The following is a 16,808-nucleotide window of genomic DNA, read 5'->3' on the forward strand; positions in this document are numbered from 1 at the left end:
TATATACACAATGGCAATGAGAAAGAATGAAACCCAGTCATTTGTAGCAAAGTGGATGGACCTCGAGGGTGTCATGCTAAGCAAAATAAGTCAGGTGGAGAAGGACAGATACAATATGTTGTCACTCATAGGTCTAACAGGAGAAACCTAACAGAGGACCATGGGGAAGGGAAGGGGGAAAGAGAGTTGAGGAGAGAGAGGGACGCAAAACCTGAGAGAATATTGAATACTGAAAACGAACCGAGGGTTGAAGGGGGAGTAGAAGGGGGAAGGGAGGTGGTGGTAATGGAGGAGGGCACTTGTGGGGAAGAGCACTGGGTGTTATATGGAAACCAATTTGACAATAAACTATTTTTTTAAAAAGGCTTCATATATTATTGAAACTTAAGAAATTTCCAACTCTTCTCTCTCCTTCAACAGCAAACATCCCATCAGTCAACCAAAAATCCCTACAAGTCCCATCTAATTGATACCACTCCTAACCATCCTGTTCACTCTATCCATTGCTATAACTTTAATTCAAACCTTCACCTGTTACGTGAACTAGTGCACCTCTCTGCTCTTGGTCATGCTCCCTTTGATACATCTTCTACACTGCAAGATAATGTAAATTTAATTGTCTTCTTCTGTATCAACAGTTCTACATTGCCGAATGGAAGTTTTCATCTCTCTCAAGCTGCCATTAAGATTTGGCCCTTGTTGGGGTGCCTGGGTGGCTCAGTTCCTTAAGTGTCTAACTCTCAGTTTTGGCTCAGGTCATGATCTCACAGTTCATGATTTTGAGCCCTGCATCAGGCTCTGCACCAACAATGCAGAGCCTGCTCAGGATTCTGTCTCCCTCTCTCTGTGCCCCTCCCCTGCTCGTACTCTCTCTAAAAATAAATAAATAAACTTAAAAAAAAAAAGGATTTGGCACTTATTTACTGCTCCCAAATGATACCCCTCTGCTCTCATCTCACCCTATACTACTCCCTCCAGCCACACAGGTATATACCATCTAGGCAGAGCCCTTGGTGGTACTTTTCTTTGCATAATATGGATAGTAATATCATCAAATCAGTCTCTTCAGTTTTCATAACAACACATCAAATAACCACCTTTCTGATAAGTTCTGGACCCTCCTCTCCTCTTCCCTTCTCACCCTGAAGTAGATACAGGAATAAATATATACTTTTCCATTCAGTCTCAATCTCTATCCTTGTCTCTGTTAGCTTTCCTATCTTGCCAACTTTAAAAACTCATTAAACTTACCTAGTTCTCACTTTTCTCATGCCAGTCATCTACCCCTAAGTTCACAATCGAGCTGAATTAACAACTCTCCAGTTCTAGTATATACAAATTTACTTTCTCACCATTAATAAACACACTTTAAAAAAATGAAATTTCAAAACATAAACAAATGCAACTTATTGAGGGGAAAGGAGAGTTCAAATAATCCCAAGAGCCAACCCTATGTTAGCTAATTTCAGGGAAAACCCAGCACAAATCTGATGAAGAATTTCAAGACTCATGTGCTTCCATATCATTTCTTATAAAAACCCAAGGCTTTGGTTTAGTGCCTTCCTAATATTTTTCCATTATGTCCAGTTATAGTGTGTTGTATTATGCTTCTTAAATGCTAGTCTGTAAATTCAGTGTCTATTGTACTCCACTTTAATTTACTTACCTACACAGCAACTTTTGAAAGTTAAAAGGTTACAGTAGATAGACTCCTCCGGCTGCTTACTCTACCAAAGACATGCATGAACTGTTATATTATCTACTAACCTTTTCCTTTACAGAGAACTAAATGGCTGAGTTCATATCATTTTTGGTTCTTGGCTTTCTAGGTGCTCACGTCACAGTGAAGTGCCATTTAAAAAGCACAAAAAATATGGAAACCAACTTGACAATAAACTATAAAAAATATATATAAATAAAAAAACAATAAAGTTTATTAATTTTTTTAAGAAGTGAAAAAAAAAGGCACAAAGAACTAACTGCTGATGGGGGACTAAAACTCCTTCTGCCATAATACCAACCAACGATAGCTGCCCTCACCCCTTCTCAAATGTGTTCATAAGGAAATTCAACTTAAGAATGACCCCTGCATACAAATAGTTGTCATCCTCTCCACCACTCTCCGGCTATCAGAACTCCAATGCCAATGATATGAGAACCCTTTGGAGAATTTGTGGGCTTTGATGTAAAATAAAAGATGCTATTAAAATTGGGAACTTGTAAAGCCACTCCTCAAGCAGGCTAGCCTATCAACAATATGGTTTGCCTATCCTAAAAGTCTTTTCATAACTGCCTAATTTTTTTTTTTACTTTATTATGCTGCCTAACCACTAAGAGATTAATTTTTAAAATGAAAAACACAAGGGGGTGCCTGGGTGGCTCAGTCAGTTAAGCATCCAACTTCCGCTCAGGTCATAATCTCACGGTTCGTGGGTTCGAACCCCACTTTGGGCTCTGTGCTGACAGCTAGCTCAGAGCCTGGAGCCTGCTTTGGATTCTGTATCTCCCTCTCTCTCTGAACCTCCTCTGCTTGCGCGATTTCTCTCTGTCTCTCAAAAAGAATTAAAAAACATTAAAAATGAAAAACACTTACTGAACAATTAAGGATGTATCAATTATTTCACAATGTGAATTAATTCAATCATATTGCTTCTCCCTAAAACTCACTAAGAGATGAAGGTTAAGATATGAGATTTAGGAAGCTGGTCAGGAAAAAGGAGATATAAGTAGCTTTAGCATCCCAGGTACCTTTTGGAGGAGAGCTAAGAAAGGCCTACGTAAGTGCCACATAGGGGTGAGAAGTACCTTAAAGCATGAAAAAGACACTGGGTACCTGGGAACAGAGACACCAAACAGTTATCAAAATTTTTTCTCTGGCCAGTCCTATATTTCATAAGAAGAGAATAACTTTTTTTTTTAAGTTTATTTATCTTGAGAGAGAGAGAGAGAGAGAGAGAGAGAGAGAACATGCACACACATACATGCAAACAGGGGAACGGCAGAAAGAAAAAGAGAGAGAGAGAAGAGAGAGAAGAGAGAGAAGAGAGAAGAGAGAAGAGAGAAGAGAGAGAGAGAGAGAGAGAGAGAGAGAATCCTAAGCAGGCTCTGTGCTGCCAGCATGTAGCCCGACACGGGGCTTGATCCCACAAACCGTGAGATCCTGACCTGAGCCAAAATCAAAAGTTGGACACCCAACCAGCTAAGCCACCCATGCACCCTAAGGATAACATTTTTTTATGTTCCCTTCAGTTCTCAGGCTAGAGAGTGTAATATAGATATTAAGAGTCTGGATACTACTCAGATAAACCTGAGTTTGACTTCTAGTTCTTTCACTCACTAGTTATGTGACTTTGATCTAGTTACTAATTTCTCTAGCTCTCTGTTTCCTCAGTTATAAAATGGGGATATTATCAGGGGCGCCTAGGTGGCTCAGTCGGTTAAGCCTCTGACTTTGGCTCAGGTCAGATCTCACGTTCGTGGGTTCAGGCCCCGCATCAGGCTCTGTGCTGACAGCTCGGAGCCTGGAGCCTGCTTCTGGTTCTGTGTCTCCGTCTCTCTCTGCCCTTCCCCGTCTCATGCTCTGTCACTCTCTATATCAAAAATAAATAAAACATTAAAAAATTTTTTAATAAAATAAAATGGGGATATTATCAACTTCATGAAACGCTTGTGTAGAGTAAGAAAATTCATAGTAGGGCACCTGGGTGGCTCAGTCAGTTCAGCACCTGACTTTAGCTCAGGTCATGATCCAATGGTTCATTAGTTTGAGCCCTGTGTGGGCTCGCTGCTGTCAGCCTGTCAGCACAGAGCCTGCTTCAGATCCTCTGTCCCCCTATCTCTTTGCCTCTCCTCCAATTATGCTCTCTTTCTCTCTCAAAAAATAAATAAAAACATTTTTAAAAAAATTCACATTGAAGAACTTAGCACAGCTCCTTACTGGCAAACAGGCAGGAAGAGTTAAGACATCTCACAGTTTTCTTTCCCTCACTCATCCGATGTATGAACGAAGAACATGTACTTCACTCATGTTGAACGCTCATTTTTCTAAAGCAGGAGTAAAATAAGAACTATCACTCTAGAAAAAAGTAAATGTTATAAAGAACGAAACAATGCTGAAAGAGATCTGCTTTAAGAAATTTGTAACTAAGCAGTATTCCAGTGTGACTGAGAAGCATCAGGGGCTAATGCAGAGGCACTAGAAAACTTAATAAAAGTTTAGGTAAGTATTCCAAAATCTCTTAGGTCCACAGGTTTATTAAACTTCATTAAAAGGGATTCTAAAGGGAATTCTTTAAAGTCATTCTTTTTAAAAAAAATTTTTTTTAACGTTCTATATATTTTTGAGTGACAGAGTCAGAGCATCAGCGGGGGAGGGGTAGAGAGAGAGGGAGACATGGAATCTGAAGCAGGCTCCAGGCTCTGAGCTGTCAGCACAGAGCCCAATGCGGGGCTCGAACTCACGAACTATGAGATCATGACCTAAGCTGAAGTCGGATGCTTAACCGACTGAGCCACCCAGGCGCCCCATTTAAAGTCATTCTTAAAGGGAACGGCTTTAAGACACAAAAATAAAGCCCTAATAAAAGAACTATAACTGTGATATTTTGGGGGCAGATGGTACCAACAGTGGAGGCCTAGAACTGCCATCCTGTTTATAATCCTTACTTAACCATTTGATGTTAGAATCTAAGCTGTAGGCAGCATATCCCAGAGAGGGCCCTATCATATCTCTGTTGACAATCTGACAGGATAATCTGCATCACTGGAACTTGTCAGGATAGTGACCTGTAAAAGTGTTAAAAAAAAAAAAAAAAAAGAGGGGCCTCTACCTATGCATATTTATTTTTTAAAGTAAGGATATGCTAAATCCTTGCAAGACTAAAGAAGGCAGTATTAGAGACCAAAGAAACAAAGTATACCATTTACCTTCTTAAATGAAGCCAAATTATCTGAGCCATCTTGCTTGCATAATCATTCTTAGTGTATCACTTCTATCATTTAGTGTATCATTTTAGAAATAGACGACAATAGAGAGATAATTCGAGGTTCTGGTAGTTCTTTTTGTTGGGAAGTAATAGAGGCATTTAGTAATGTGAGAGACCATTTTTGGTGTTTCATGACTGGGGTCTGGGTGAGCACAACTGGCAGTTAGTGGAGAGAAGCCAGGGATGTTAAAGCACATTGAAAAATGCCTCCCCTTCCCCAATGACTGCTCACATCTTCATTTCAGACTTACCACCTCCAGAACTATAAGAGAATAAATGTGTGTTAAGCCATGCAGTTTGTGGTAATTTGTTATAGCAGCCATTGGAAACAAACACAAGTGCTAAATCTTCTGCCACAGATGGAACAATCCTACACAATAAAAAATTGTCCCAGTCAAAATGCCAGTAACACTCCCACTGAACTAAACAGAAGAAGATGAAGAAGTAAAGGTTAACTGAGAAGGCAGAGGAAAAGTACGGAGGACTAAATGACATATAGGGGAAAGGAACAGTGATCAACAAGTTTAGTAAGTTGCAAGTTTTACCGATATATTCAGAGATAATAACTATTTTTGATGTGTCAGCTATAAAAAATTTGAAGCTTATTACATTCAGAATAAAAACATACCTTTTTTTTAAAGGGAGGGGGAACTAATAACACAAGTTTGCAGATTAATTTTTTTATAAGTTTATTCTGAGAGAGAGAGAATCCCAAGCAGGCTCTGTGCTGTCAGCGTAGAACCCAACACAGGGCTCAACCTCATGAACCATGAGATCATGACCTGAGTCAAAATCAGGAGTCAGACATTTAACTGACTGAGCCACCCAGGTATCACATGAGTTTGCAGATTTAAATTATCTGTATACTTGTTTAAATAGGCTTATTTTGAAGTCTCAGTATTATAGGTAGCAACCAGATAGCTTAATCTAACCTGGCATCTTAGTGTGTTTGGGCTGCTCTAACAAAAATACCACTGACTAGGCAGCTTAAACAACATTTATGTCTCAGTTCTGGAGGCTGGGAAGTCCAAGATGAAGGCTCCAGAAGATTTGGTGTGTGGTATAGGCCTCCTTCCTGATTCAAAGACAGTTATTTTGGGGTGCCCAGCTGGCTCAGTTGGGAGAGCATGTGACTCTTGATCTTAGGGTTTTGAGTTTGAGTCCCATATTAGGTGTTAAGATAACTTAAAAAAAAAAGGTGGGGTGTATGTGTGTGGCGCTTGAGTGGCTTAGTTGGTTAAGTGTCTGTTTCTTGATTTTGGCTTGGGTCAAATTCAGTTTGTGGAATAGAGTCCTGTGTCAGGCTCTGCACTGATGCCACAGAGCCTGCTTGGGATTCTCTCTCTCCCTCTCTCTCTGCCCCTCCACGACTCGCTCACTGGTGCTCTCGTTCTCTCTCAAAATAAATAAACAAACTTTAAAATAAATAAATTTTTAGAAAGTATATATATAAAAACAAAAAACAAAAACTGCTGTCTCCTTACTGTGTCCTCACAGTAGGGGCAAGCAGGCTTCCTGGAGTCTCTCTCTTTTCTTTTAATGTTTGTTTATTTTGAGAGAGAGACAGATCTTAAGAGGGGCAGGGACAGAGAGAGAGGGAGACACAGAATCTGAAGCAGGCTCCAGGTTCTGAGCTGTCAGCACAGAGCCCAACACAGAGGCTCAAATCCATAAACCGTGAGATCATGACCTAAGCCAAAGTCAGACATTTAACCAACTGAGCCAGCCACCCAGGTGCCCCTCTGGAGTCTCTTTTTTAAGGATACTAGTCTTACTCATGAGAGTTCCATCCTCACATCCTCATAAACTAATCACTTCCCAACCGCCCCCCCCCCATACCAGCACACTGAGGGTTTAGGATATAAATATATGAAATGTTGAGGGGCGGGAGGAACAAAAAATTCAACATATAATCTATGGCAAGAGACCTACTTTACTGTTTCTCACTACCTGCACCCTTTTAATTTTACCCCTATCTTTTCTTCCTTTCATCTGTTTTTCGCTTGCTAATGGCACCAAAGTACATTATTTAACCCAGTCTGTGGTACACAATTTACCAGTGCCCATTTCTTTGCTGTGGCCTCTTAGTTCACACTCTCTCCATTAATGATTTGATGTAGGAAATAGTTCAAAACCTGTAATGCAGTCCATATCTCCACTAGAGCTGGGAGAGTCAAGAGGTTCTCAAAACTATAGTAGTCCCTTATGCCTACATTACTTTCCAGTGCCAAAAAAATGAGTCTCTCCACTACTATCAAGGAACCAAAGTATAGCAGTCACAGAGACAGACAGATAAAAAGAAAGAAAAGAAAAGAACGCCTCTATCGAGCCCTTTTTATCCCAGAAGGATAGAGAACAGAAATGACAGAGACACAAAGAGACTCCTTCCAGGTTCTACATTTCCCCTAGAAATGATAACAAAGTAAGTTAGACTGTACACACAGGAAACAGGAATAGGTGATAGTTGCAAGAAATAAAGTGTAACTTAGCGTATTCAGTATCCCATCCTGAAGTTTTTAAGCATTCAGGAATAGAAAACATTTTTAAAAACATTATACCCAAAAACCTAAATTTACTAAGTATGAGAGTAATGAAATGATTAATTTAAGGGACAGATAAAGATAATTTTTGTTAGATCAACAAAAAGGAAACTAACTTGAGGTGAGTAGTAGTGATATGGTGAAAAATGCAAGAGCCTAGGAGTAGAGAGACCAGATTCTGTCTGCCATTATCTAAGAACAGTGCTACTCAAAGTAAGGTCCTCAGATCAGCTATCTCTAGTTCATGACAAGAACTAAAAAAAAAAAAAAAAAAAAAAAAAAACCCAGAAATTCCAGTGCAAGCATTTAGAAACTTTTATGACAATTTGATAGAGTAATTTTATGTCTGTGGATTTATTTTATTTATTTATTTTTAATTTTTTAAATGCTTTTTATTTATTTTTGAGAGACAGAGAGAGACAGTGCGAACAGGGGAGGGTCAGAGAGAGAGGGAGATACAGAATCTGAAGCAGGCTCCAGGCTCTGACCTAGCTGTCAGCACAGAGCCTGATGCGGGGCTCGAACCCACGAACGTGAGATCTGACCTGAGCCGAAGCCGGACGTTCAAGCAACTGAGCCACCCAGGCACCCCTGTCTGTGGATTTAAAAGTCAGGCTTGAAAGATTTATGGATGGCAAATTATCATATGAAAAAATGCCCAGTATCATTAGTAACTAGGGAAATTCAAATTAAAACCACAATACTCTACAAGTATACACCTATTAAAATGACTACAAAAAATTAAAAATACCAAATAGGTAACTGAACTCTCATACATTACTGATGGGAATGCAAAATCGTAATCATGATCTTGGAAAACAGTTTGGCAATTTCTTAAAGTTATATATCTATCACATAATCCAATAATCCCACTCTAGGTAGTTATCCAAGAGAAACATAAACTTCACACATTGTACACGAATGTTTTTAGCAGCTTTATTTATAATCTCCCAAACTGGAAACAACACAATTACCCACTTACTTAATGTACGAATAAACAAATTCTAGGAAATCCATTCAATGGTATACTATTCACCAATAATAAGGCAAGAACTACTCATAGCACAATATGTATAAATTTTTCAAATGCAGTATGCTAAGTGAAAGAAGCCAGACTCAAAAGGCTACATACTGTGATTCCATTTATGTGACATTCTAGGGGGAAAAAAAAAACACCAATAGACAAAAAGATTAGGTACAGGTGGGGGGAGGGGCTGACTACAAAGGGGCAGGAACATTTTTCTGAGGATGACAGAATTGCTTTGCATCTTCACTGTGGTTACAGAATTGTACTCACTTATCAAAACTTATAATTACACGCTAAAAAGCACAGATTGTACTGCATGCAAATTGTACCTTAATTTTCAAAAGAATTTGGGCTTATATTTTGTATGTGTTTTTATTTTTATTTCATTTTTGAAGTAATTAATTTTTATTGTACTTTTTAAAAGTACTGGTCTACAAAGATTGGAAATATTTTTTAAAAAAGGTCCTTTCCTCCAAATAAATTTGAGAAGCACTGACCTAGACATATAACCCCAAGTCACCTTACTTTTATTTAACTGCTTAATGGGTCAAGATGGGTTTTAATATATCTTCCAGCCCTGATCAAAACAACAACAACAAAACGATGAACGTTAAAGGATTTCTGGTTTCCTCAAATGCCTACATAGTATCTGAGTTACTGCCATACTTCTAATGTTGAAAGTACCATCACACTCTCCTAGTTTCCCTTCCATACCTTTGGTTTCTTTGGAGTCTTCTCTGTACTTTTTTCTTTGCAATGTGTTGGATGTTAGTATTCCTTCAACTTTGTGTCCTTGAGCCTATTGTTTTCTCACAGTACACTTTCCCCTGCAAGAAGCTAACTACTTTTAGAGCTTCAACTGCCATAACTCCTCAGATGTCACTCCTCTTTCTAGACCAATATTCATTTGCTTATTGAACAGCTTTACTTAGAAGTCTATCTAAAACTGAACTAACCATCTTCTCCCCAAATCTCTCCTACTATCCCATAACCTTCACAAACAGCACCTTTATATACCTAGATGTCTGAAACAGAATCCTAAGCTTCATTAGGACTCCTGTGACTTTTTCCTATCTTTCTTCACTTATCTTCCACTTCTCTGGCACAATCTTACTTCAAGACACCAGTGTCTTTCATGGATTAATGCAACAGTCTACTGATCTCTATGCTTACCCCTTCTCCACTGTAGGCAAGTAGCTCTTTCTAAAAAAACCTAAATCTGGTTATGTCACTCATCCACTTAAATTATCATTGATTCCCCACTACAGTTGGAATACAGCCAAGATTTCTTAACATGGGTTATAGGCTCTTCCTAATCTGGCACCCACCTTCTTATCTCTTCAGCTCAATTTACTGCATCTCCCACTAGGTATGCCCTATTCACCTGGAATTATCATCAATTCCCTAAACCTACTGTCTCTCCTTTCTTGTCTCTGTATATGTATATATCTGTCCCTCCTTCAGGCCTTTGTACATTTTCCTTCTGCCAGAAACATCTCTCCTCTAGGTTTAGCTAAAAATTATTTCTTCTGTGAAGTCTTTCTTTACCTCCAACTTTTGTGCTCCCATAATAGCTCCCTACCTTCTCCCATTGTATTGTAACACCTATTTGTGTCTGTATTCCCATTAACTTTTATGCTTTTTGAGCACAGACACCTTCTCTTGTTCACAGTAGTATCCCCCGGATCTGAACCATGCCTGGCACACAGCAATCTATCAATAGTAAATTTATTAGTAAGATTCCATTCACAACTCAAAATGTATTTATTACCTCTATAAATTCTGCTCAAACATAATCACCTCTGAAATAGTTCTTAAAATTCCAAGAGTTGTCCCTTGAATCTAGAACACTTACAACCATCTTTCCTGGCATTTTAATACTAACCAAAGAGAAATAAATTGTAGAAAGAGTATGTGTAGAAATTAGCCACTAAGTCAAATTCTACACACATCAGTTTCTAATTCCTATCATTAATATGCATTCATTCAACAATTTTAGAGAGAGATTAAACTAAGGTCTTTTCTATAACTGAGAATCTACGGTTTCATTAAGTGGAGCACAAGGGTGGCTCAGCTAGTTGAGGGTCCAACTCTTGATTTCAGCTCGGGCCATGATCTCAGAGTTGTGGGATACAGTCCTGCCCCCACCGCATGCTCCCCCCCATTCCTCCCGGTCAGGCTCTGTGCTGAGCATGGAGCCTGCTTAAGATTTTCTCTCTTTCTCTCTCTCTCTCCCTCCCTTCCCCCACTTGCACTCTCTCTCTCTCTAAAATAAAAACCTTTTGTTCTCTCTCTGCCTCCACTTTCTGTTCCCTCACAATTTTTCCTTACTTTCTATTGCCTGTTTATTTTTTCACAATTCAATAGCATCTACATATCCTTCATCTAAGGAAATTATTCTGATTATATTTGTACATTTTGTCTATATGTGCCTCAATGTTAGCCTAATTTGGTGTTAATGGGATACTGCCATGGTCCAAAACATGTTTTGGCCAAAACATTTTTAGAAGTTGTTCTTTTGGAGGGCATGTGGGGGGACCCTGATGTTGGGTATGGAAATTACTTAATTTTTTAAATTCTTTTAGAATTACCTTCAGATCTAGCAGCACATTCTTTCCTCATGTTTTAAGAACCAATATGACTTTTGAAAGCAGTTAGCAGTCATTCAAACCCAAGTATGATGACTATCAAGAGAGATCAAACTAAGTAGTACTGCAAAATGTAGTGGACTATAAAGTAACAGGACTAGTTTTCTACGCAGCCTCAAAGGAGTCCAACATCATCAGTGGTAAAAGTATATAGTTTTCCAATATGATTATTTTCAAAGCCTATCACTTCCTTTGGCTACTTGGTTAACAGAGTTTGATCACAGAAAATATGTTTATGATAAATGTTAATTGAAAATCTTAGAATTCTAAATTATGTATACTATGGTCTACAATATAAAAATAAGAAAAGTAAAAATAAAAGTATACAAACAAGATTTGGAAGATAATATGTAAAAGAAATAAGATTGCTGCTGTGAGAGACTAGCTTTAACTTCTTTCAAAATCATTGCATGGGGGCACCTGGGTGGCTCAGTTCGTTAAGCGTCTGACTTCAGCTCAGGTCATGATCTCATGCTCCGTGAGGTCGAGACCTGCATCTGGCTCTGTGCTGACAGCTCAGAGCCTGGAGTCTGCTTCAGATTCTGTGTTCCCTCTCTCTGCTCCTTCCCTACTTGTGCTCTGTCTCACTCTGTCTCTCAAAAATAAATAAATGTTTTTTTAAAAAAAAATCATTTCGTGTTGTGATTTTTTTATGTTTTTGAATTTTTTTAATATTTTTGAGAGAGAGAGACAGAGCATGAGCAGGGGAGGGGCAGAGAGAGGGCAAGATAAAGAATCTGAAGCAGGATCCAGGCCCCACACTGTCCGCACAGAGCCCAATGTGGGGCTAGACCTAAGCTGAAGTCAGACACTTAACTAAGCAACCCAGGCACCCTGTATGTGTGATATTTTTTTTTATGTTTTATTTATTTTTGATACAGAGAGAGTCAGAGCATGAGAGGGGGAGGGGCAGAGAGAGAAGAAGACACAGAACGGGAAGCAGGCTCCAGGCTCTGAGCTAGCTGTCAGCACAGAGCCTGATGCGGGGCTCGAACCCACGAACGTGAGATCTGACCTGAGCCGAAGTCGGAGGCTTAACCGACTGAGCCACCCAGGTGCCCCATGTGTGATTTTTTTTAATAATTAAAAAAAAAATCAGAGTCACAGTGCCTGGCAGGCTCAGTTGGTAGAGCATTTGATCTCAGGGTCATGAGTTCAAGCCCCATGTTGGTCATGGAACCTATTTAAAAATAAATAAATAAAATTTTAAAAATAAAATAAAATTAAAACCAGAGTCATTACATCCGACACTAATATAACGTGTGTCAACTATACTCAAGAAAAAAAAATCAGAGTCATTACTTCATACTCATAAACATTTGTTCTAAGAAGTAAGAAATAAGGCTTAAAATTCTTTCAGTTTTTTTGTTCTATTTCTTTTTTCTTTTGTATTTTTTAATGTTTATTTTGTTTTTGAGAATGAGAGAGAGCACAGCAAGGAAGGGACAGAAAGAGAGAAGGGAACAGGGGATCTGAAGCAGGCTCCATGCTGACAGCAGAGGAGCCCAATGCGGGGCCTCAAACTCACAAACCATGAGATCATGACCCAAACAAAGTCAGGTGCTCAACCAACTGAGCCACCCAGGAGCCCCTTCTGTTCTATTTCTAAATGCCACAGAAAAGGTAAGGCTTACATTTTTGAAAATACATTGCTTTCACCAGAATGTTGAGCTTCCAGATAAGTAAACTCTTTCCAAAGTCAGAGCATAAGTTCTTAAGGTCAGTTTAATTCATTCAGCAATGAATAAATATCAAATACCCTCTTATCATAAAGATAGAACCCCAAACTGTCTTTTTAAAATATATCAAAAAGGGGGTACCTGGCTGGCTCAGTCATAGAGCATGCAATGCTTGATCTCAGGGTTGTGAGTTTGAGCCCCGCATTAAGGGTAGAGCTCACTAAAAAAATAATAATAAAATAAAATAAAATAAAATAAAATGTGAAAAAGACTTAAGGGGTCAATCATGGGTGTCTAACAGTTAATAACTCTCTTGTAAAAAAAATCTCCAAAATTATTGTTAGAAATTCATAATACATCAAGAACAATCTAAGGTATTTTCCCTTTTGCAGACTTCCAGGTACCATTGTTTACTAAGGATCTCTAACATAATTCAGGAATAGAAAGGCCTGTGACCAAGAAATAAGCCATGTAGACTAGCAAACACAGATTTAAAGCAAATAGTGAGCCATTTTATCTCATCACACTTTGGGTTTTGTTCATATCTAACAAAAAAGTTCCATTAGAAGAAACAATGTGAGGTTCTGAGTTCCCCCAAAGGGTGATTGTTAGTATAAAAACAGTGTGAGTTCCTTAAGCGGTGATAATTAGCATAAAAAAATGAAATTAAATAGGTGGCATCTTAAATCAATTCTATAAAAATCTAAAGATTAATACTAATTACTTCCATGTCTAACCCAGTGTGAGATTCTTCTTTGAAAACATAATGCCGCAACATTAACGTATACACACAATAATTTTCTAATTTTCCCAATAAAATGTGATCTGCTTAGACACTGGGAAATGCACTGCATATTTAACAGTCCAATTACAAAAGTTATAAAACATTAAGAAAAGATGGTCATTCCATTCCTCATCCCAGTTTTATTAAAAATCTAATTTGCCAATTTTGCTGTAACCCTTCATGCCCACCAGCTAGATAATGCATGAAACGTCTAGCTGTCATTGCAGAGCAAAAGATAAAACTAGCTTTAAACTGTAAAACGGCAACTCACATACAGCTTGTCTGGTTAGAACAATATAAAATTTTACTTAACCAGCTCTTAAACGTCAAACTCTAGGCACAGTGACAGTAGAAACATTCTCTGCACCTAACAAATAACCAGGTAAAGTATAGATCTGCTCACGGAGGGAACTAACATTCTCACCTCCTTCCAAAATGACAAACTAGAACGGCAAAATTACACTCGGGCACATGGAGTACTCTTCTCTCAAATCACTCCACAGAGAACTTCATCATTTGCTCCGCCCTCTAATAACTCATGCAAAAAAAGTTCAGCACCATCAGAGAGAAACAAGGCATAGAGAATTCATAGAATGGCTTAGGGCCTTTCTTCCAGGCGGTAAGAGGATCTGCGTGTGCCCTTCGCAGGGGTCCAAAGGAAAATAACCGAGGGTTTGGGGGATACTGACACCCAGAAACTGACTTTCTCTCAAAGAAGTTTCTGCCGCCATCCCTATTTTATCAGCAGGAGAATCCGGCGCCATCGGCCCAGTCTTTATGATTTTATTATGGGGAGGTGGGAAACGCCACCCAGGATTCCTCCAGGCCTTCCCTCTTAAGGTTGGGGGGGCTCCCCCTCATTCTTTTCTTAAAACCTCTGTCTTGAAGGTACTCCTCAGCACCCCTCTTTCTAGCGGCCTATCCCCTAGGATCGGTAAAGGCGCTGCCGAACCCACAAGCCTCGCCGTTAAGGCGGGAGGGCCCGAGCACGCCAGGGCCACGGCGATGGCTCTGAGGGGCCCAGAAAGGGGAAGGGCAGGCCAGGGACTACGGGAGAATGACCTGACCAAAGAAGAATGGAAAAAGGAGGTGAGAAGATGCACTGCACCCCAGGGCTGCACAGAGAAGAGAAGATGATGAAGAAGGAGGAGGGCGGTGGCCCGGGTGCGGCCCCCCACCTCTCTCGCCCCCAGGTCCCCGGACCGGCGGGGGCAGATGGGATCGGCCCATTCCCCGGGTCTTAGCTGACACAGGAGGTGTTGGGGGCGTGGGGGTGTCTCCCTCCACACTGCGAGGAGACCGAGAACGAGGCACGGGGTACGCGGGGGGGCTGTCTCCCGCCTGAACCCGGAGACCCGACGCCGTCGTCGCCTCTTCCTCAGAAGGGAGGACGGGAGCTATGGGTAAAGCCCCAGGGAGAAATGCATGAAGGTAAGGGGAAGCCCAGGGCGGAACGGCCGTCCGCCCCAGACCCCACTCTCCACCTTCCGGTAACCGCGTCTCTTACCGGTGATGGCGGTGAACTGCTGAATTAACCCCTTCAGCGCCGAGGACGCCGCGGAGCCCCCGTGGGCAGCCATCTTACCGCCGCCGCCGCTGCCGCCGAACAACAACACAGACACACACGGACCGCCCTCCCCCACCTCGCCGCGCGGTTTGCGCAGGCTCATTGACCGCCCCCAAACTCCGCCCCCCCTGCCCCGCCCCCCCCAGACTGTCAGCGCAAGCGCAGTTCCAGGCCCGTCCTGGAGTGCGCTCAGCTCTCCCGGTTGGCTGCCGGGTTGCTGCCTGCTGGCTGCATCCTTCTTTGCAACCCCTGGTGCCTTCCTCTCCAGGCTCTAAGGCCGGTGTCACATATGCTATATATATATATATATATATATATATATGTTCCTGGTTTCCGAAATAAGTTTCGGCTCGGCAGGTAGTTGGCTCTTCGCGTTTCAGTTTCACAAGGTTTATTGACAGACCCAACTGCCGTTGACAGTTTTTCCTTCTCTTTTTGCAGCTCTACAGCCCACTGCTAGGTTTCCTGCACTCATATCAAAATAAAAATCCTACCTCATATCCCCGAAGCGACTTTCTCACCTACTCTCCAATCTTTAAACTAATTGTTTAGCTGACCTGGTGCGACTATCCATCCAACAGAAGTAAAATCCCAGAACTTTTCGTGCCAATAAAGCACTGGATGCACAGTCTGACATATAGTAGACTTAAATAAGTGATTGTCCAATCCACTTTCCTTCAATAAATTCATCAACCCATGCCTCCCCTCAAGATCTCACTTAGTTCCCTGACCTATAAAACGAGGAGGTGTCATTTATGTAAAAAGAAAACGTGTATATGTATATATAGTATGTGTATATATGTATAGAAGAGGCACTAGAAAGGACACTGGAAAGTTGTACACAAAACGTTACTGATTGCCCCTAGAGAAAGAGCAATGGGGGGGGTGGGGATGGCAAAAGGAGACTCTGAGGGTTTTTATACTTTGTTTTCAAATATAATATATTATATATTTCAAACAATTATAGGGGTGCACGCAGATCTGATTATCCCTCCCTTTATGAGAATAAAATTAAGGAGACATTTTTAGGTTCTAACCTCCCACCCACATCTACATAGGAAAATAAAATAAATAAACATTCAAAAAAAAATTTTTTTTTGAGAGAGAGCGAGCAGGGGAGGGACAGAGAGAAAGAGAGAGGGAGACACAGAATCCAAAGCAGGCTTCAGGCTCTGAGCCCTCAGCCCAGAGCCTGATGTGGGGCTTGAATCCATGAACCCGGTGAGATCATGACCTGAGCTGAACTCTGATATTTAACCAACGGAGCCACCCAGTTGCCCCAAAATAAACATATAAAAAAGAAATAACCAAGTCAAATCAAGGGTTATACCTTCAGGTAGATATGATTGATATGACTGAAAATATGACTGATACGATATCAGAAAATAGACTCCTGAAGTGCCTGGGTGGCTCAGTTAAGCATCTGACTCTTGATTTTGTCTCAGGACATTATGTCCTGGTTCATGAGATCTGGCCCGAGTTGGACTCTATGCTGATAGTGGAGAGGCTAACAATAAGATATGTCGATTTATTTCCAAGGTCTTAGAATTCAGATATAGTAATGTGATTTTTAGGTTA

General features: G+C 40.5%; 1 protein-coding gene across 1 annotated transcript in view; it reads right to left on the minus strand.

Moving 5' to 3' along the window:
- UBXN7 (UBX domain protein 7) overlaps nucleotides 1–15,314 on the minus strand; it is a 61,762-nt gene extending 46,448 nt beyond the window's left edge. The window contains exon 1 of the mRNA XM_029939533.1: nucleotides 15,171–15,314. Within this exon, the coding sequence (XP_029795393.1) occupies nucleotides 15,171–15,243 (73 nt within the window). The 5' untranslated portion in view covers nucleotides 15,244–15,314. The remainder of the gene's footprint in view (nucleotides 1–15,170) is intronic.
- Nucleotides 15,315–16,808: the final 1,494 nt, after the last annotated feature.

The sequence above is a fragment of the Suricata suricatta genome, chromosome 5, assembly GCF_006229205.1.
Source record: "Suricata suricatta isolate VVHF042 chromosome 5, meerkat_22Aug2017_6uvM2_HiC, whole genome shotgun sequence".
Lineage (NCBI taxonomy): Eukaryota > Metazoa > Chordata > Mammalia > Carnivora > Herpestidae > Suricata > Suricata suricatta.